The sequence below is a fragment of the Streptopelia decaocto genome, assembly GCF_964273445.1.
Source record: "Streptopelia decaocto genome assembly, chromosome: 1".
NCBI lineage: Eukaryota > Metazoa > Chordata > Aves > Columbiformes > Columbidae > Streptopelia > Streptopelia decaocto.
Window position 1 is genome coordinate 82,675,790 of NC_138663.1, and position 19,594 is coordinate 82,695,383.

At 40.7% G+C, this 19,594-nt stretch overlaps 1 protein-coding gene across 1 annotated transcript; it reads left to right on the forward strand.

The window, feature by feature from the left end:
- The first annotated feature begins 236 nt into the window (after window positions 1-236).
- On the forward strand, window positions 237-17,906 carry FKBP4 (FKBP prolyl isomerase 4). Its single transcript, XM_082056270.1, has 10 exons — window positions 237-499; window positions 3,909-4,053; window positions 5,314-5,456; window positions 9,851-9,971; window positions 10,496-10,652; window positions 11,997-12,087; window positions 12,427-12,510; window positions 13,243-13,428; window positions 13,904-14,143; window positions 17,247-17,906. Exons 1-10 carry the CDS (start codon window positions 416-418, stop codon window positions 17,343-17,345), a joined length of 1,350 nt encoding a protein of 449 aa, XP_081912396.1. The 5' UTR covers window positions 237-415; the 3' UTR covers window positions 17,346-17,906.
- The last annotated feature ends 1,688 nt before the right edge of the window (window positions 17,907-19,594 follow it).

Genomic DNA, 19,594 nt, shown 5'->3' on the forward strand with positions numbered 1-19,594 from the left:
ACAGATCCTCCTCACTGCTGGGCTACCCTGCACCACCTACGAGAGCTGGGCACACCTTGCCCCGCCCGCCCAGCGCTGTAAATGCGCGCCCTCCCTCTTCTTGTTGAAAAAACTCTAAGCTGCACCCTCATGCCTAACCCTTAGCACTACCAGCTCTTTTACAGCAGCCTGGCTGCCTCTAGAAACTTCTCGGTTCCTCCCTCTCCCCTCCCCTTCCTCCGCCCCGCTAGCCAGGGGGCTGGCGCTGCGGCGGAGCAAGGAAAGGAAGGAAGGAGAGAAACGCGCCGGCGCTCTCTCCCGTCCGCATAGCTCAGAGGCAGAGGCGCAGCGAGGCGCTAGCCCCAGCTCGGTGGGAGGCCGGTGCCGACCCCACGAGGCGGCCCTTCCCTACGCAGCGGTGGCAGCGGCAGGCGGGATGACAGCGGAGGAGATGAAAGCGGACGGGGCTCCCTTGGAAGGCACGGACATCACCCCTAAGCAGGATGAGGGCGTCCTCAAGGTACCGGCCGCTGCGGCTCCCCGTCCCTATCCCCTGGCACTGACTCGGAGGCCTGTGGGGAGGGGGCGGAGCGGCCCCTTCTCACGCGCCAGCGGGTGCTCCCCGGGCGCCCGACCCCCGCTGGGGCCTGTTTGTCCCCTGAGAGAAAGGGGATAAGGCCGTTATTGGGCTACCCGCTGCCCGGCAGGCTCGCGCAGCCCTCGCGGTTAAACATTAGCGGCGGGAGGCTGCCACGGGCGCGCACGCGCTGCCCGCCTGCGGGGTCTCTCGCGCGGGGCTGCCGGCATCTCGTTACTGTTCGCCCACCCTCTCCTCCCCCGGCCGAGGCGAGCTTGAGTCCGGGCTGCCTGCTAGGAAACCCCGGGGTCACGAAGGACTGCGGCGGGGAGAGAAGCTTGTTTCTGCGTTCCACCTTTCCCCACGGCTGGGGTTGGGGGGGGGAGCTGGTCGGACTCCTCGTCTGGCTCGCAGGGTGCGGCTCGTTTGGGGGGGGGGGGGGGGGGGGCGGTCCGCGCCCCCCCGCCGGCCCGTGTTCGGGAGCTGGATATTAAGGACGGTGCCTCGGCAGCGCATGTGCGTTTTGTGTATCTTTATAGCTGGTGCAAAGTAGCGCTGCGCTGCCTCCTTTTGCCAGTCTTTAAGGCTCTAGAAATGGGGCTCTCCATCTTGGTAGGAGTATGCTCTCTAAGCTGAGATGGTGCATTGTACACGTGGGCCTGATGTAAATGCACCTCGGCGGCAGGAGCCGGAAAGGCTGCCCAGTGGTTCAGCTTCAGTGGGAAAAGTAGTTCTTACCAATCTGCAGGAGCAGTCATTGATAGAGCTGGCAGCAGGGCTGGTTGTGGTCGCGGTTTGTGCGATGTATTGAGAACGCTGGTCGACTGGCTTCTGTTTTTTGTACTGGGCAGGCAGTTGGTAAGGTTAGCAGAATTTATACCATGAGGGGGAGTTGATCTAACTTCCTCTGTCAGATATTTCCTATTTCCATATGTCTGGAAACTTCTTTAGTCTCTCTTAAAAACATCAGCAATTACTAGAAGCATTTTTTTAATCGCAGTGAAATTTCAGAGTTATAGTGTTTGGAAGAAGAAAAGTGGCACCACAGCAAAGACAAAGTTCTGGTTTTAAGTTTCAGAGCCTTCTGACTTTAAATTCTGGGTTTATCGCAGAGTCGCTGTCTCCAGTTCAGGAGAGATATCAGCAGCCAGATGGAAGATCTGTTGTTGGCCTCTATACTCAGCTTTCTCATGTTTACTGCTAACATCATTTGGGGAAAGTTTATATTTTTTGCATGTAGCACAATGTCAGGTTGGAGTTCTCATCTACCTGGCTGCAAGGAAGCTGCCTGCAGGTCTCCTGCATCTCAGATCCCTGAGCATGGTAAAAGGCAATGAGTCTCTGACTACTCCATGCAATACCCACCTTTTGATGAGGGAGAATCAGCAAGTGATTGTTTTTAAAACAAATTTTTAAAAGGAGAGGAGGAAAATATACTGGTAAAAACACTGATGTTGTGAAAACCTCAAAAAAAGGGGGATGGTGAATTGATAAGACAAAATGCAGTAGAGGTCACGAAGTCCAGCACTCGTGGATTTTATTTTTCTAGTAATTGCCAGAATGGAGAATGCGGAGATTGAAATCAGGGGTCTAACTCTGAACTAACCTACACCAATTTTGTGCTGGTATCATTGCACTGATTCCAGGGGAGTGCTTTTTGTTTCTTCATTAGCTTTATTTCATAATAGTACCCAGAAGCTTTTATCTGGTGCTGCTAAATGTGTTTGCCCTATTTCTAGTGTAAGTGTTAAAGTTTACAAATAGAAATACTCACAGTCACAACATGAACAGAAAAATCAGGTTTTTCCACCTGAGAGGGAAATGTAAACCTTATGGAAAGTATGGTTGCCATATTATTGTATGAAAAAGTGAAACCTGAGTGTTTTGAAAATGAAGTAAATGCAAAAGAATAATATCATATAAATACTGAAAATCAGACATTCATTACTTCTGTGTTGGGTAACTCAGTATGACACTACAAGAATGGCATTTGGAAAAGCTTCATACATTTCCATTAAATGCAGTTAATATTTTGAAGTGACTTCAGATTGGCTGCCGTAAAATTACCAGTTTTGATCCACTGTATGGGTTTTGGTTGATTACCAGATTCACGTTATTTTCATATGTCTGTGTTCCCCTATCTCTCTGAGAGTGGTTGCTTGAATTTTTGCCTTCTTTGGGATATAAATCAATATATTAGTTCTGTAATGTTAATAACTGCTGTAGCACTGAGGTGGTGCCGGGTAAGAGGATGGAATGCTGTGTGAGGTTAGGCATCCCTTTTGACACCGAGTATTCTCTCCTTAGGAAACTGAGCAGGTAGCATGATGTTTTTACAGCTTTTCCGTAAAGAAGGGACACAAGTGCATACTTCTGTATAACGGCCCTATCTGTCTTCCATGAACCATATGTTTTCTAGGTCTTTATAGATGCAAGCAGACAGGGTCCTCTATTGGTTCCATTGCTTAGCTAAAGTAATGTGGAGTTTTGGTTAGGTGGTTTCAATCAATATTGGAGAAAACTTGAATTTGAACTTCAGGAGTGCTGTTATGGGCAAGCCCTATGTGATAATGCATATAAAAATAGAGAATAATACTGACATTTCAAATGAACACCAGAGAAATTGGCTGATCTTGCTTTTTGTATAGTGCGGACTTAGTTGATACTGCACTTGCTAGCTGGGGAACCTCTCGAGAAAATCAAACCCTTGTAGCTGTTTGTGAAATTGGGGTACTGGCAATCCATGTCAGAGTTGCAGGGAGACAAAACTAATACAATATAATAATTCCTAAATGTTACTGTGTTGGCTGCTAGAACTAACCTGCATTGGGACAAGATTCTGTTCACCTTCGTTAAACTGTCTGGTTTAACTCAAGGAATCTCAGATTACATGTTAGAATAGACTTTGCACGGAATGAAACAGCTTGTATTCTTGTTGAAATGCTTTGTCTAGAATACCAGATTCTGGGTAATGATTGAGTGGTGGTGAGGAAAGTACTTGAATAAAGCAAAAAAAGTGTAATGCTTTACCTGATTAACTTTTGAGAATATTTTAAAATGTTGTTGAGGAAAGGTAAGTGACACTGTGAACTATAGATGCAGAGATCTGTAAGCTGGTGCCACTGTTGGCAATTAAGTTCTGCTATCACAGCAGAGCCATCTTGAGGTTCCTGCATTTGCAACACTGCTAATCTGTACATACGATAGTCAATTTATTTCCAGGTAAAGTATTTGCAGGTTTACTTCAGTTATCTACAGAAGCTAATAACATATGCATCTAAGTACATGGAAGTAATGTCCACTAGGCAGACTTAGTTTTCAGCATCCTAATGTTGCTTACTGTTTTTCTCAGGTTATCAAGAGAGAAGGCAGTGGAACAGAGTCTCCAATGATAGGTGATAAAGTGACCGTCCATTACACAGGATGGCTTCTTGATGGCACAAAATTTGATTCCAGTCTGGACAGGAAAGACAAATTCTCATTTGACTTGGGGAAAGGTAATATCTTGTGTTTGGTATTGGTCAGTTTTGGTAAAAATTGAGATGGGATTTCCTTGCATGTGTGGCTCCTTTGCATGTTAAAGTTGCTATTTAAACTTCTTTTCAGAGCTTAAGGTTTATTGTCTTGGAATGGCACAATCAGAACAGCTTTGACATTTGTCTCAATGAGAAAACTGTAGCCCCTTGATGAAGCCTGCTAAAGAATTCGTGGGCCTCAGGCAAAGCACTGCAGGGGAGCAAATTTGCCCTGAAGTATAGTGATAAAGGGTAGTTAAAACGCCAGAATGTGCATTTTGTTAATTGTGTTTTTTGACGGAAGACTCAAATTCAGTTGTACTTAGTTGTGACCAGATACTGGGGCACAGGGTGCACAAGGGCAGCTGTCAGCTGCAGTGTGGTAAAATGAACTCCCTTTTTCCCTAAGTTCCCAAATGAAACAGAATATGAATCTTGAAGCAGTGCATCTCTTCATTACCAAAAACCTTCATTTTTGAAAAAATCCACACATCCTTGTTCCAGCAAATCTTACTACTCAATCTGAGTTTTCTCCTGGTAGTTCATTGCTGCTTTTTTATTTGGGAGATAATCTGAGATTTCAGTACACTGCAGAATTTAAGTGTACCTATTAACATAAGACTAAGAGAAAGGCTGCTTGATTGAGCTGAAGGGAGCAGCAAGTAGGAGAACTGATTAAGAGACATTAAGATAGGATTTTGTTACTTGAGGTTCCAGCTTCTGTTCACTTCTGGCTGTAGAAGGAATACTACTTACTTTCCTCCCTCTTTCTGTTACAAGTGCATGTAACTTTTAGTTACTGCTCCTGCTGTTCTTGGCCAGCTGATAAAAATATATAGAGAAAAGGCAGCTGTTTTGGATTGTTTTCAAAATACGAGCAGGCAATCTCTCACCCTAAGACCTTCCACTTCAAAGAGTCTATCGTTGTTTCCTTTTACTTGAGATTGTGCCAAGCACTTCAGCCTGTGTCTGTGTTCAGATGACTAATATTTGCTGTGGGCAAAGAAGTAAGGGGAGGAAAAGAATCACTGCACCTAGAATGAATAAATACAGCTAAATTTGATCCCTAGGTAACTTTATAATTAAAGTTAAAACTGATACACATAAATCAGAGTGAGCGCAAGTCTTTTCGTATTTGTCTTAGCTGTTGTATACTAAAAACAATTATGCTCAGTTTCATAGCTGATCATATGTCTTGCATGTATGCATAGCAATCATGTGATTGAAATTTGGCTTAAATAGGTGAGGTGATCAAAGCATGGGATATTGCTGTGGCAACTATGAAGGTTGGTGAAATCTGTCGGATTACGTGCAAACCAGAATACGCCTATGGCTCAGCTGGGAGCCCCCCAAAGATACCTCCCAACTCTACACTGATTTTTGAGGTAAGTGAGAGAAGGTCATGAAAATGGTACACTTGAAAACCAAACAGAGATCATATTTCACTGTAGAGAATGTGATGTAATATCCCTTCAGAACAGGAATGTGAGATTTTCTACGGAGAAAAATGTAGTCAAATAGGGTAATGTGGGCAAGGCATAGAGTTCTGGTCTGGCTGCTACTGATGCGCAGTGGCTCAGGTTCCATTGTTTTTTGAGTTTAAAAATATTTTAAGGTTTTTCAGTATTCACAGTTTCAAATTTACAGTTATGGAATGATTCACTAGGATAGTTTGGGTTGGGGGCCTGGGCAGGGGAGGGAGGACTTTCTCAGTGGTGAGCTCTGAAGTAGTGAAGAAATGAAATCTTTATAATGTTTAACGTAAGTATCACAAGTGAAAAGAGGATTAAAGATTTCAACAACAGAGCAATTAATGTCCTCGGTAATTTTTTTTTCATACTATGTCTTCTTTGCAACTTTAACGTGATCTTTTATGAGCTATTTGGGGAAGAAAAGAGATAATTATCCTATATAAACTGTAGGATATAAAATATTTTTTGAACGGCCTTGCAACTATGAACTCTGTTTTCTGTAGAGCTGAGTGTTTTAATAAGCCTTACAGCACCATATGAACAGTTTGAATTCCATTGCTTGTTGATTACCAGTCTGTCTGTGAGTCCAGCCTATACCGTCAGAGAAAATCATTTGTACACACTCCTGTGACAGATTCAGGATTCTTGAGTTTGGTGGCTGGGTAACACAAGTTTTACAGTTCACATGGGCCGTTGGTCTCCTCAGAGGTGAACTGCATGTCCTGGTGAGCATGTTACCTATTAGTGTGGGTATTTCTTAACCTCACCAGCACAGGACAGAATTCATTTCCTAGTGGACTTCAAGACATCTTGCCCCTGTCCCCCTGCCTTCCCAAAAAGGGGTAGAAATAGTACCTGTCCCTTGTGTATTATTTCATGGAGTGGTTGCTCAGAATGCTGAGACTTGTGTTTGATTTTTCCATACGGGATGATATTAAAGCTGTTCCTGGAGCATGCTTTGACAGACAGTCTAAACAGTGTTTTGGGAGGATATATTTTTCTTACTGTTGAAACAGTTCAGTTTTCTAACAAACACTTTCAAACAAATTGCACTTTAGAGAAGGCAGATGGACTCTTTTAAGTGTGATTCTTTTTTTTTTTTTTTTTTTTAAGTTACTTAATTCTAAAATATTTAATCAGTGGAATGGACTCCTACATTGGGGCATAAGGAAAGTTTTTAAGCTCTGATAATTGCTCTAAGATTGAATGTTTTATGCAGTTATCTGAGAAAGGTCAAAACAGCTCATGGAGTAGGAACTGAAAGCCTGTTTAGATTTTTAATGGAAACAATGAGTGTCTGTTAATGATAAATTAAATATAGTGTCATATTCTATTTGTATTACATTTGGATAGTGTATTTGCATTTTTTTTCCCATGAACTTGTGAGTAATAGCGTCTAAGATGTATTTTGTGCGGAAGGATTAAAAAAAATACAGCACGTACTATCACAGGCCACTGAGGGATCAGAATTTACTTGTTTTGAGTGCATCAGAATTAATTCCGTTATTTCTGCAGTTGACTGGTGAAAAACATTATCTTGTAAATGGCTCTTAAACAACATTTTCTAATATATAATCTGAAGATACTCATGGCTTATTTATATCAGATCAAATTACGTTTGCTGGAACGCTTTATGCTTTGCACAAGTGCAAGTGATAGTGCGTGTTAATAGGGCAGGACTGAAGGGGGAGATCAAAACACTAACACATACTTACTGTGTTCTGACCTCATGCAAACTCTAATGGTTTGTCTTGTTTTGATTTGTTTTTTCTCCTACCATTCATCTTGTTCTGCTCTCTTCATTTTAGTTAAGGGAAAGGAAAAACAAACAAGAACTTCTAGTGTGCCAGATATTGAAGGTGTTGAGCTTTTCTGCTTCTTACTGTGCATGTGCAGTATCTCAAAGTTTAAGGCCTTCTACTTTGACAGCATAGTAAGGCATTCTTAAGGGTGTCGCACTGCTACACAGGATGATGCTACTTCACTGTCCTGCAACAAGAGATAATACCTAACATTTGGTAAATGAAAGTGCTAACTTCGAGACGGGATTTGTTTCATCAGAGTACTACAGAGCCTATCTGATAGAGTCACCCAGACGTTTCAGTTCCCTCTTAATGATGCCAGTCTGGCCTCTCCATCTTCTAGGACCTATTTAGATAGAAGTAGTCTCTCATTCATGACCTTTTGTGTACCTGCTTGAGTAGTAATGTTAAAGGAGAAAAGGAAGAGGGGAAAAAAAAAAACACAAAAAACAACACGGCATTGAAGCTGCCTGTGATGGTTTTGTGATTCCCTAGCAAAATGGCCTGCAAGTGACATGCTACAACAAATAAGTGGTGCTGGGGGTGTTAGGTGCAGAAAGTTTTCCCAAATTTTATTACATAGAAGTGGTTTCTGACTCTCATGACTCTCAGGCACTTAAAATCTCTGAAGTTTACACTTCTTTTAGTTTTGCTCCTATGTTTTTATTATTTAAAACAATGTCAGTGTGGTTCCCTTGCAAGTGCCATCACCATAGCAAAATTTTGTATGAGTTGCTTTAAAAAGAACCCTCTAAAACTTATGTTAAAAGATTTTGTAGCTGTGTCATCACCACATCAGGTTTTGGTTATGACCTGAAATTAATGGCTGTGTTAGGATTTTTTTTTTTTTCCTCATGATTGCTTTTGCTGAGCAATATAAATAGATTCTTCTATAGAATACTGCTGTTCAGATAAAGAAAAAAAGAGGAAACCTGTATGGTCATCACTGGGATGTTCCGGAGTGACTTAGCTTGTTTGAGGCAGACCAAAGAGAAAAAACAGAATATTACTTGTTATTAGGTGTCCATCAAAAGACAAAGTGGAAGTACGGTTGTGCTGGTGAATATTCAGTTCCTTTTGCATTCCAGGTATCTTAAATCCAGTGTAATGAACCTCTACAATATAAACCTTGAACTCTTTCTTTTTTTTTTTTTTTTAAATGAGGTACATAGTCTAAATAATGCTGATCATAATGGCTTGCCATTCTGTGCTTTTTTACTATAGTTTTACTCAAACATAGTATAGCAGAATATGTTTTTCTTAATTTCACAGAAGCAACAACAAATTTCTTTTGTGTTTTTCATCGTATCAGGATACTCCCACTTCAAACTATGATTTGTATTTGAGACTTGGGAGGGAAGATTCAGGCTGGGTGGTTATGTCCTACATTAACACCAGCTTTTAACAATTCTGAACATTTTGTTGCAGCAACAAGTGTAGATGAAAGGTGGGCCAGATAATGGTTTTTGTTTCTTATCATCCTTCTGGAAATATTTTTTCTTAAATGATCCCAGAATACACAGTGATAAGGCAAGCCTAGAGAGGAAAACATAACAAGTAAAATGAAAATACTAACTTTTCAGGCACGCAAGGGATAATGACACAGAAGCTTTGAAACTGTGGTCCTGTGGCTCAAGAGTGGGAGGATGAAAGAACAGGTGGGGAATAGCTGAAGTCTGAAAAGATATTCTTGATTTTATTTTAATAATGCAGGACAAGCATTTGAAATCAGTTTGGGCTCCATTCCAAGCACTTCAGAGTTGATCTGAACTTGACCATAGATACAATTAAGGATATAATAAGGACTTAAGAATAAGGATTGCATATTTAATTTTTGTGCTCCTTTTGACCTTGCATTACTTACAAATTTCCCTGGCCCTTGAATGCAGTGACACTACTGCTAATTCTACTTGACTGTAGAGGAAGAGGGCATGACAGCTGCTGATCCAAGTGGTAGCACTGCAAAGTGGCAGCTGAGAGCAAATTCTTCCTGGATTAATGTGTTCTAAAGTTATTTTCCCCCATATTTAAAAACACACCCCCCCCCCCGCACCCAACCAAACAAACAGAAACACAAACAAGAAAAACCTTAAGCCTGAAAACCACTGTCCATACTTCTGCCTGCAGACATTAGCAGAAATACTGTTAAATAAGCCAGTAGAATCTTTTTTTTTGCAATAGTCCCTAAGCATTGTGGCTCATGTAAGCTTTGTTCAGAAGACAGGTTCACAGTCCTTCCAGTTAAAGGTTCTAATTTGTAGTATGTGGAGACCAAAATTGCTGGAGAAAAAAAGCTGTAAAGGTCTGAATGTAATCTGAAACTCTTACGTAGGTTTCCATCCAGCAGCATTTTCATAGCCTAGGCTGTCTAATGTGTTACAGGACATTAACTAAGACAGTGGCTTCCTGAACAGCTATAGTTTCAAAGACCTCTGGAGAACAATTTCTCTAAGTTACTGAACTGAATTGATGAGAATAAATGCAAGGCTTTTCTTCCTTCTGCAGATAGAACTTTTTGAGTTCAAGGGGGAGGACCTCACTGATGATGAAGATGGTGGCATCATCCGAAGAATCCGTAAAAAGGGGGAAGGCTACTCCAAGCCTAATGAGGGTGCTGTTGTAGAGAGTAAGTATATTACACAAATAGTAAACAGGTTTACATATGGGAGGACAGAACCTTTTTCCCAATGTACAACTCCTTGATCTGAGAGTGAAGAATATATGGCTTTTCTTTCCTTTACTAAGTAATTTCACAACCTAGAGTAAGCTTTCATTCTTTTATTTCCAGTGAGGTTTACATTTTCCAGCAGCAACTGTGTTCTCCAGAGATACTGAATCCAATAAAATGCTTATCTGATCACAAGGTAGATGGATCTAATACAGTATTTCCATTTGCTGAGAAATGAAGGGAAATAGTTCTGGCACTTGTTGGAGTGAAAAATAGTAATTTTTAAAATTCATCTATATATTACTTACGTTTAGCATTAGAAGTTGTATTTGTGGCTAGTAGCCAGCATGCATAGGTAGCTGTTAAAAAGAGAAAAGACTGTTTAGGAGAAGGCTTTGGCACTCCCTGTATAATCTGTGCTACCTTACCATACAGAGATATCTTCTGCTTTTTATCTGGGTTGTTCTGTTCTTTGTTACCAGTCCAGTTTGAAGGCCGATGTGGAGATCGTGTTTTTGACAGTCGGGAATTGCGGTTTGAGATTGGAGAAGGTGACAACTACGATCTCCCTCATGGTCTGGAGAAAGCAATTCAAAAAATGGAGAAATTGGAGGAATCTGTGTTCTATCTCAAACCCAAGTACGCTGGTTTTGATCTTTTGATATTTGAAGGACTTAAACTAAGCATCTGGCAAGAATTGTGTGTTTTATTTTAATGCCTTACAGCATGTTTCAGTGCTGTAGTAAAAACTTAATCAGCCCCCAAAGTTTGACGTATGAGAAGTACAAAGCTAAGATCGCTTTTGTTTGTGAAGTAGTAGCGCTCCAAAAGAAATTTACTTAAGACTCTATAGTGTAAGTCTTGGTGAATATGAAAATGTTGCTCTCTTTAACTTGTATTTTTGTGGTTCCTCTTAATGAAACAGAACTTACTGTACAGCTGTGCATATAAAGATACCTAAAGAACAGCCTCAGAATAGGAAGAAGCTGAAGAGCCTCCTGAGCAGCCTCATGTGACCATGTAGTTAGTCCGTAGCTGATGTGGTTAGTAAAGAGTATCAGAAATCTTCTGTCAGTAGAAAATGTTCACTGATATTCTGAAAGCCTTTTGGAAAAAGAACTTCAAGATTCCTGTGAGATACAAAGCAGAGTTATATCCACATCTTGGACCATTATAAGAGCTTTCTGAGAGCAAGAACAGCTGAGATGTATGACTGCCCAGTATTGTAAACTTAAACAGTATTGGATATAAGAAGAATTTTCTCTTTACAGTGAGAGCACATCTGAAACAAGTAGAGTTTGCACTGGTTGTTTCCATCTAATTTGAATTAATTTCAGGGTTTGTTGGTTTTTTTTTTTTTTTTTTTTTTTAGTTTTAAAACTGCAACTGAACCTGATGGGAGAAGAAAAGCAAAGCAATCTGATCTTGAGGGTTTTCCTGCCACTATGCAGCTTCTTGCTGGAGCTGCAGAGCAGAACCTTTCTATAGACATTTACTGTTAATCAGCTGATTGGCAGCATGTTAAGTGTACAGCTGTTCACTTAATCTCTATTTATTGTTGTCTTTGCGTTTCTGAATATAGTACTAAAATACAGGTGCTCTGGAAGAAACATCCAGTTTCAGACCAGGAATATAAAGCAAGATGTGTATAAGTTGAAAATATATTTTTCCTTGATGGAGAGAGAACTTTTCCTTCATATAAGCTTAAAAAAAGGGGGAGCGGGGAAGAATAGGAACTGATAACCTAGAGATTAATGAAATAAATCGCAGGTTGCTCTGGCTTTATTCTGCCTTGTGCTTGCTGATTTTAGAATAGTAACCCAAATTCTTCAAGCCTTTCTGTCTTGTAATAATGCTGTATAGGCATCCCAGATTTGCATGAGAGTTTTGCTTCCAGCTTCCTATGTAGCTAATGTGGCTGGCTGGATAGTTTTGGAACTCTATTGTTTGTTTCTTTTTCTACCCCACCACCCAATCTTACAGCTATGGTTTTGGAAGTTCTGGGAAGGAGAAGTTTCAGATTCCTCCAGATGTGGAGCTACAGTATGAAGTGAAACTCAAAAGCTTTGAAAAGGTAGGAACAAGAGAATACTTCGCAAAACTGACTGGGAGATGAGGGAGGAAGTGAGTGCAGCTTAAACAAGGACAATGGAATCCTTGAATGCTGATCTGAAATAGGGAAGCCATTGTTGTCAGAGATGATGACACACTGGGAGATCTTGGCTGAAATTGTCCTTGTTCTTACTGTATCCCTGTCTGTTGCAGATAGTATCTCTCTTGCTGTAGCCCAGTTTACATTAGTGGTGCAAAACTCTGCTTTGCCAAACCTGCCTCTGTTAGTGAGAAGCAGCTGATAGAACTTCTGGTTTCCCCAAAGTTCTGTCATTGACTTGAACTGCTCCTGTTTGGGTAGGCTAAGGAGTCTTGGGAAATGAACACAGATGAGAAGCTGGAACAAAGCTGCATTGTGAAGGAGAGAGGCACTCAGTACTTCAAGGTAAACTCTATTACTCAAGCAATAATAGCATTTTTTATAGTCCATGTCATAAGCTGATAATGATGATTACAGGTTCTATCATTTCAGAGTGATGTTCATGGTATTCTCTATGACGTTCTACAGGAAGGACTGAAGGGGAAGGTGTCTTTAAAAAAAAAAAAAAAGAGCCTCAGAGTTGGAATATCCAAACAACTAACTATGCAAGGAGTTAGTTCACCCTGTCGGAGGTGTTTGTTGTACCTACAGATAACTTCAAAGCATACATTGAATAGTAGCAAGGTTATATTATTTAAGTTCCTACTGTGGAATATGCTGTGAATTAAAAACATTTCATTTGGATAGAGATGTGTGGAGAAGCTGTTTGAAACAATTTGACCAGCTAAAGGCAGACTTTCCCATTATCTTCATGACACAGCAATAGTTGTGTTGTTTTGAAAGTGCCCCATCTTCCTTGATTGTATCAGAAGTTGAATATTAGGTGGGAGTTAAAAGTGAAGTATCACTGCTGGCTTGTACCCCTAGCTTTAGTGGGGGAACCAGTGTATTCCTTAAGATGTTCTGATCCTATGCAGGAATGGCTTTCAGAAGTAGTATGTTTTTGATGTTACAAGTTATTTTCTGATTACTTTGAATTATTTTTTTTCATATCTATTGTTCAAGGTAACCAGAAGGGGGAAGAGGGAGATGAAAGTTACTTTGAGCTGTGTGACAGTTGAACTGCCTTGTTTACAGGAGGGGAAATACAAACGAGCAGCATTACAGTATAAGAAGATAGTGTCGTGGCTGGAGCATGAGTCGGGACTCTCTGATGAGGAGGATACAAAAGCCAAAAGCTTGAGTCTTGCTGCTCACCTTAATCTAGCGATGTGCCATCTCAAGCTGAAGGAATACTCCCAGGCTTTGGAGAACTGCAACAAGGTAGTAAGGGTTTGTTCTTAAGCTGCACAAGCAATCTGACAGTTTACCCCTTGCTCTAACAATTTGAAGGATACCGGGCTTTTCTTATCAGCTGGCAGTTCAGTACTGAATGCATGATTTAAAAATATCAAATAGGTTATTTTTGTAATTATTGTCCTTGGAATATATTTTATTAACTTGATGCTACATTGAGAATATTATTTAAAAACTAGAAACACTGAGATGTGGTGAAGGTAGTAATGTTGGCGAAGGTCCTTCAAAGAGCTGGAATAGAGCTAGGACTTAACCTTGCTGATTCTCCTCTAATGGCCTGCTATGTTCAGTCCTCTTTGTACTTCTACTGTATTCAACTCTCAGTCCTGAAAAGACTTAAAAACCTGTATCAGCAGGTACAGTTTCTAGCAGTCTCTAGTGTTCTGACTGCATATTATTTTAAAAAGTGTATTCTTGAATGTGGTTTTGTTCTTCAATGCAGGCACTTGAATTGGATAGCAATAATGAAAAAGGCCTCTTCCGGCGTGGAGAAGCGCACTTGGCTGTCAATGACTTTGAATTGGCCCGAGCAGATTTCCAGAAAGTGATACAACTTTATCCAAGTAACAAAGCTGCCAAAGTGCAACTGGTAACTTGTCAGCAAAAAATACGTGAGCAGCATGAAAAAGAGAAAAAGATGTATGCCAACATGTTCCAAAGGCTTGCAGACAGAGACTTAAGGGTAAGTAACGTTGCTCCGGAAGAATATAGGAGGTGGTGTCGCATGTTAGACAAGGAATGGTGTTTTAGATATTCAGCTTACCACCTAGTACAGATAAATACAGTGGGAGAACATTCAAGTAGCTTTCTCTAGGGGGAAAAGAAAAAATGGAAATAGCCAATGATCAAAATGTCTAGGCTGTCTTGTTTGAACAAGATAACAACCAGTAGCAAGCATTGCACAGAATGCTTTTACTTATTTCAGCTGATTTTGCAACATATCAGTGTTGATCAGAAAGCTATTGAAGTAATGAGGTGCAAACACAATCGTGTTCAAGAACTGAAAAAAAGCACCTATTCTCCTTCAACTGGTTATTCTAAAGAACAGTCTGTTCTGGAGCCTGAGTGGCCCATTTACTGAGACCTTATGTCTGTCATACAGATGGTGCTGTGCACCATCTTGCCTGTCGTGGAGACATTAAGATGTGGTTGATGTTCTCTATCTCAAATGTCACCAATTGATTACAAAGTGTCAGGATTCAGACTTCTAGAAGATTCATTATTCTACTGTGTGGATGGTTTTCCTACTAAGTTTTTACTAGAAGTTTAGTAAATACTAGTTCAGTTAACAGCAGCAATATTTGAATACAGGTTATAACAAGGTTGTATCAGCTAGGAAGAAACATTCAAAGTTACTGATGAGAACCACATATCCTAAGGAGGTGTTCTGTCTATTTTCCTTAAACCTCATGGTCCAGAAGGACTAGGTAAACCTTTAACTTCCAAGACAAATATGGGATTTATATCAGACTCAGATTTTCTCAGTAACATTGGGGGAGTCTGGCAGCTTGCATATTGCGAGTAATTTTAACAGATCTTTATGTCCACCTTATCAGAATATGCATGGAGATTCTAAAAAATTGTCAGATATTGGTATGTCATTTTCCTGTGGTTAACTGTATCAGTCCGTCAAGGGGCCCACTGTCCTCAGATGAGTATATCCTGACAATGTGGCCATCTCTGCCTGTCGGCTGACAGTCCTACATGACACACTTCACAGACCTCTCTTTTTCTCCCCCTCCCCTAGTCCTTCAAAGTGAGATAGATCTGAAGTCAGTTTATCTCCCAGAGACAATGGGACTTCATCGGCTGAAGTAGTCATATAGTAAGCATAGGGTAATCACCCCTGACTGGATGGCTGGTTGGGCAAGCTGTTCTGTTTGTAGCTTTTTGGTTGTGTTTTGTTTTCTCTTGAAAGAGTAGCAGCAGTTTTATGGATTTGGTCTACATCTCATGGAGGAGTGTAAACACACACATCAATGAAGACATTCCCCACTGGTTCTGCACAGAAAGTGTAATTGTCCATGTAGATATTTATCTGGCTAAAGCAGGCTAATGTCAACAGTACTTGCTTAGTGGACCGTGAAAGAAAGCATTCTGTTCTTTTAGGCTTTGTCGCATATGGCCAGTGCAGTACCTTAATTTTTGGTAGTCTTTAACGAAAAATCTCAGGAAGGTAAAGATATAGCAACTAAACTGGAATTATTTCACTGTTGGGCATCCTCCCTTTTGAAATAAAAGGTTTTAATTGCCAGCTGGCAGGCTTTGTTGTGCAGGTTTCTTTCAGCACAGCTGCTGGGAATTTGGCTTCCTCTACTAGGTGTGCAACATAGCAAGATCTGTTCAGAGACAAGGAGTGGATTGCTGAAACAAGCTATACCCACTGAAAGTATGGAAAGGTTGCCTTTGTGCTTTTCAGAATGTACACTACACCTCAGCCTTTAAGAAAGACGGTTGGTAGATTGGTATTCTTGGCAAAAGGCTAGAGGCATAGAAGGTTGGAAAAGGTGCTTAAGATCATCAAATCCAACCACTGACCTAACACTGCCAAGTCTGTCATCAACCCATGTCCCTAAGCACCACTTCTACAGGTATTTTAAATACCTCCAGGGATGGTGACTCAACCACTTCCCTGAGCAGCTTGTTCTAATGTATGACAACCCTTTCAGTGACATTTTTTTTCCTATTATCCAATCTAAACCTCCCCTGGTGCAACTTCAGGCAGTTTCCTCTTGTCCTGTCACTTGTTACCTGTGAAAAGAGACTGGTGGCACCTTGCTATAATCTCCTTTCAGGTAGTTGGAGAGAGGAAAAGGTCTCCCTGAGCCTCATTTTCTCCAGACTAAACAACATCAAGATGTTCGAGAGATCCAGAGAAGAGGGTTTGTTTACCAAATGTCTTCTGATTGTGAAGAAAGCAGCTTGGACTATAATTCTGAAATACCTGGCATTTGCATATCTTAGAGTCTGTTGAAGTTCAATAGCCACTCTTGCATCAGTAATTATTTTCATTAATTCCATTAGTTTACATCTGCAAAGTATGAATTTTTAAAAGATCAGGATTGCTAGATAACAGACTTTCTGTGTAGAGGAGACTTCACTCTTGCACGTTTCACAGGAGGCTTCTGAGGATGAAAGGCTTTTGCCTGAATGTTCTTTGGCTGTGGTTTCTTGTTGCAGCTAACTTGATGTAACATTTTAGTTTAAGGATTCTTCTCCTTTTTCCCCTCCTGTTCCCACCACTAACCGTGCATGCTTGTATCCCATCTTGTTCCTGTCTAACCTCATAATAAAACAAATGGTTCAGGGTGCTAGGTTGACAGGTGGAATAGCAATTTCACTTCACGGTCTTCTGAGATGAGGACAAGACATTTCTACTTCCCTTTACAGTGTTTGAAAATTATTGCAAGGTCAGGATGTGCTGGTCATGTCCTATTGAAAAAACTGACATCGGACCCTTACCACATGGCTCTCTGCCTTCCATATTTTTTTATGTGGGCAGGAAACTGCCAGGGAAAGGGCAATTGAAGAAAGTGTCACATATCATAACCATCTAACATCAGTGTAATTTTTCAGTCTCCTCTAAACTGCTTCTGGTTTCCTAGATGCACAAAAAAATGCAGAGAAATTTTCAGTTTCTCTTGGCTGAAGGTCCTAATGCCTTAATTCAGTCTTGCAGGGAGAACCAGGTATCCTAGTGATAAGAATTAAATACTCTTTGTGGTATTGTTTGCATTTGCTAGCAATTCTGTATCACAACAGAATATCTTTGTTTCTCTGTTTAGTCAGCTGCTACTCTTCAAACCAGCCACAATGAAGATGCAGAAATGAAAGATGAGCAGAACGGAGTTGAAGATAAATTGGAAGTTGACACAGAAGCGTGAAGACAAACCCTGTTCCTTTAGTTTTGTAAACAAAAGAATTTCCAGTGAATTATACCTTTATTTTTCTATCTGGTTGGACAGTGGCTTCAGGGGAACAGAGGCTGAAGCCATCATGCCACAGTCAGTTACAGCTTAACATGTCTGTTGAAGAAGCTGAGTGGCAGCATAGATCTGGTTTAATCCTAGGGACTTCTATTTATTCATTCGGCCTCTGTTAACTCTTTGGGTTCTGCCTGGATTTACTCTGCTTGGTTTATTTGCATTTTGCCATTAGTGTCTGTCTCCTGATTCCAAATTGCTTTAATCCTAGGTTCTGCTTCCTCAGTTTATTTCTTTCAGGTAATCAGCCTTTTCCAGGAGTCCTCATATGAGACTTGAGAACAAATTGGCACTTGCAGTTGTTCTGCCTTGACATTGTCCTCTTCCTCCCTGTTCAGTGAGGGGCCCCTTTCCATTAAGTGTTGTAACCTTTCTCACATGCGTCCTCTTTGCAAATTGCTGAAGGTGAAGACTGTGAAAGTTGCAGCTTAAGTAATAAAGTTCCAACTCAAGAAAACAGAACTTTTTGTGGCTTTTTATTGGAATTTGCACAGAACTAAGATAATTTACTGTCCTTTGATCATTTGGCATTTTTCTCATCCACATAGGTGTACAGTAGCCATAATATCTGATTATTTTTGTGTTGTTTGTTCATTGCCATAGCAAATTATAACAATAGTCGATGCAGTATTTACCCAGTTATTTGCAAAAGAAAAAAATGTTGGTGAAAACTGTGCAAAAAGCAAGTCTGTAATCTATACATAAAGCTTATTTTCTATTCATATTGTTAGCTTCATCTTCCCCATCACATTGTAAAACTGGATCGGGGAAAAAAAAAAAGCACACATTTATTTATACCTGAAAGTGACTGGCTTTGAAGACAAAAGTTATTATAGTTTAACACATTACAAATACTTCTAGTTTCTAATGAACTACGAACTTGAGTGATTCTAATGTCTGCTTATCCCCATCCCACGAGAAAACTATTACTTGATACTCTGTTTCTTTCTGCAGTATGTTTGTGTCTTGTTTGGGGGTGGGTGTGCTTTTGGGTTTTGTGGGGGCTTTTTGTTGTCGTGGGGTTTTTTTGTTTGTCTGCAGGCATGGAATGTAGTACTAAAACTTGTCTTCTCTGTTTATGCTGTTATGTAGCGTTAAACTCAGCATCTCCACTGTCTTGTTCTGAGGCCCTGTAGCAACAGGGATGCTTTTTTGCTGACTGCAGGAGGTAGATAATTTCTTTTTCAGATACAGAAATGGGATTTTTTTTGCGGTGAGAAAGATATGTTATCCCTGGCATGGGATGACCTGGAATTGTTTGTGTATTGCGAAGAGTTTCCCTGATTTTAGTATGAATGACATCTGAAATCTTTGTTTGAATTCCTGGTCTCTTTTGCTGAGATGAAAGTACTGTATAAGCACGCACTTAGGGCTTTCTTAGGGGCCAGGAGGTTGCCTGTATATGCCTCTGCAGGAGCACCAACTTGGGCCTGGCAGACCTATCACTGAACTGTCATCAAAGCATTAAGGCCTGATTGACATGCTGTCCTGCCCCCAGAGCCAAGACAAGAAGTTCACCACCTGCTTTGGGGTTGGAGCTAGTTGAGGAAGCTGTGAACTGCACTGCTCTGTGCATGATGTAGCAGTGCCCCTTGAGTTTCAGTGCATGGAGGGGGGAATAGGAGAAGCAGCAGGATAAAAGACTTGGTCATCACATTTAAGGAAATGCTGTTTTGATTTACTTAGTAAAATCTTGTCATTGCCAGGTAATGCAGGTGCTTTTCATGAGTTCTGATTCAATAGTATCAGCCATGTGTACGTGAAAACTGTTCACACTTTGTACCAAAGCATGACTGACGGGAATGTTACAACAAGGTATGAAAAGTGTCTGTCAACTGACTTTACAAGAGGGGGTTTCCAGACACAGAAGAACGATAAGGGGAGGAGGAGTGTCAAGCAAGAGTTCTTTTTCTCCAGCAAGGAAATAGCTTGACTTTTTTGGGGATAACTACTGGAAATATGAGCCCTTGTGGCTGAAAATGTTGCTATGAAAGAATCATAGGGCCATTTCTAATTCTTGAACTGCAGTTTTTTTCAAAAATGTTCCACAGGAATGACTATTATTCAACATTTTTGAAAGCAGAAATATTATTTCTGTGGAGCATCTAAAAAAATTCCTAGAATTAAGGGTGTGTAGGTTAATTGTGGGC

Coding starts and splice junctions, on each gene's coding strand:
- FKBP4 (XM_082056270.1), top strand. CDS start 416: ATGACAGCGGAGGAGATGAAAGCGGACGGGGCTCCCTTGGAAGGCACG. Junction 5,457..9,850: donor ACTCTACACTGATTTTTGAG/GTAAGTGAGAGA, acceptor TTCCTTCTGCAG/ATAGAACTTTTTGAGTTCAA. Junction 13,429..13,903: donor CTTTGGAGAACTGCAACAAG/GTAGTAAGGGTT, acceptor TCTTCAATGCAG/GCACTTGAATTGGATAGCAA.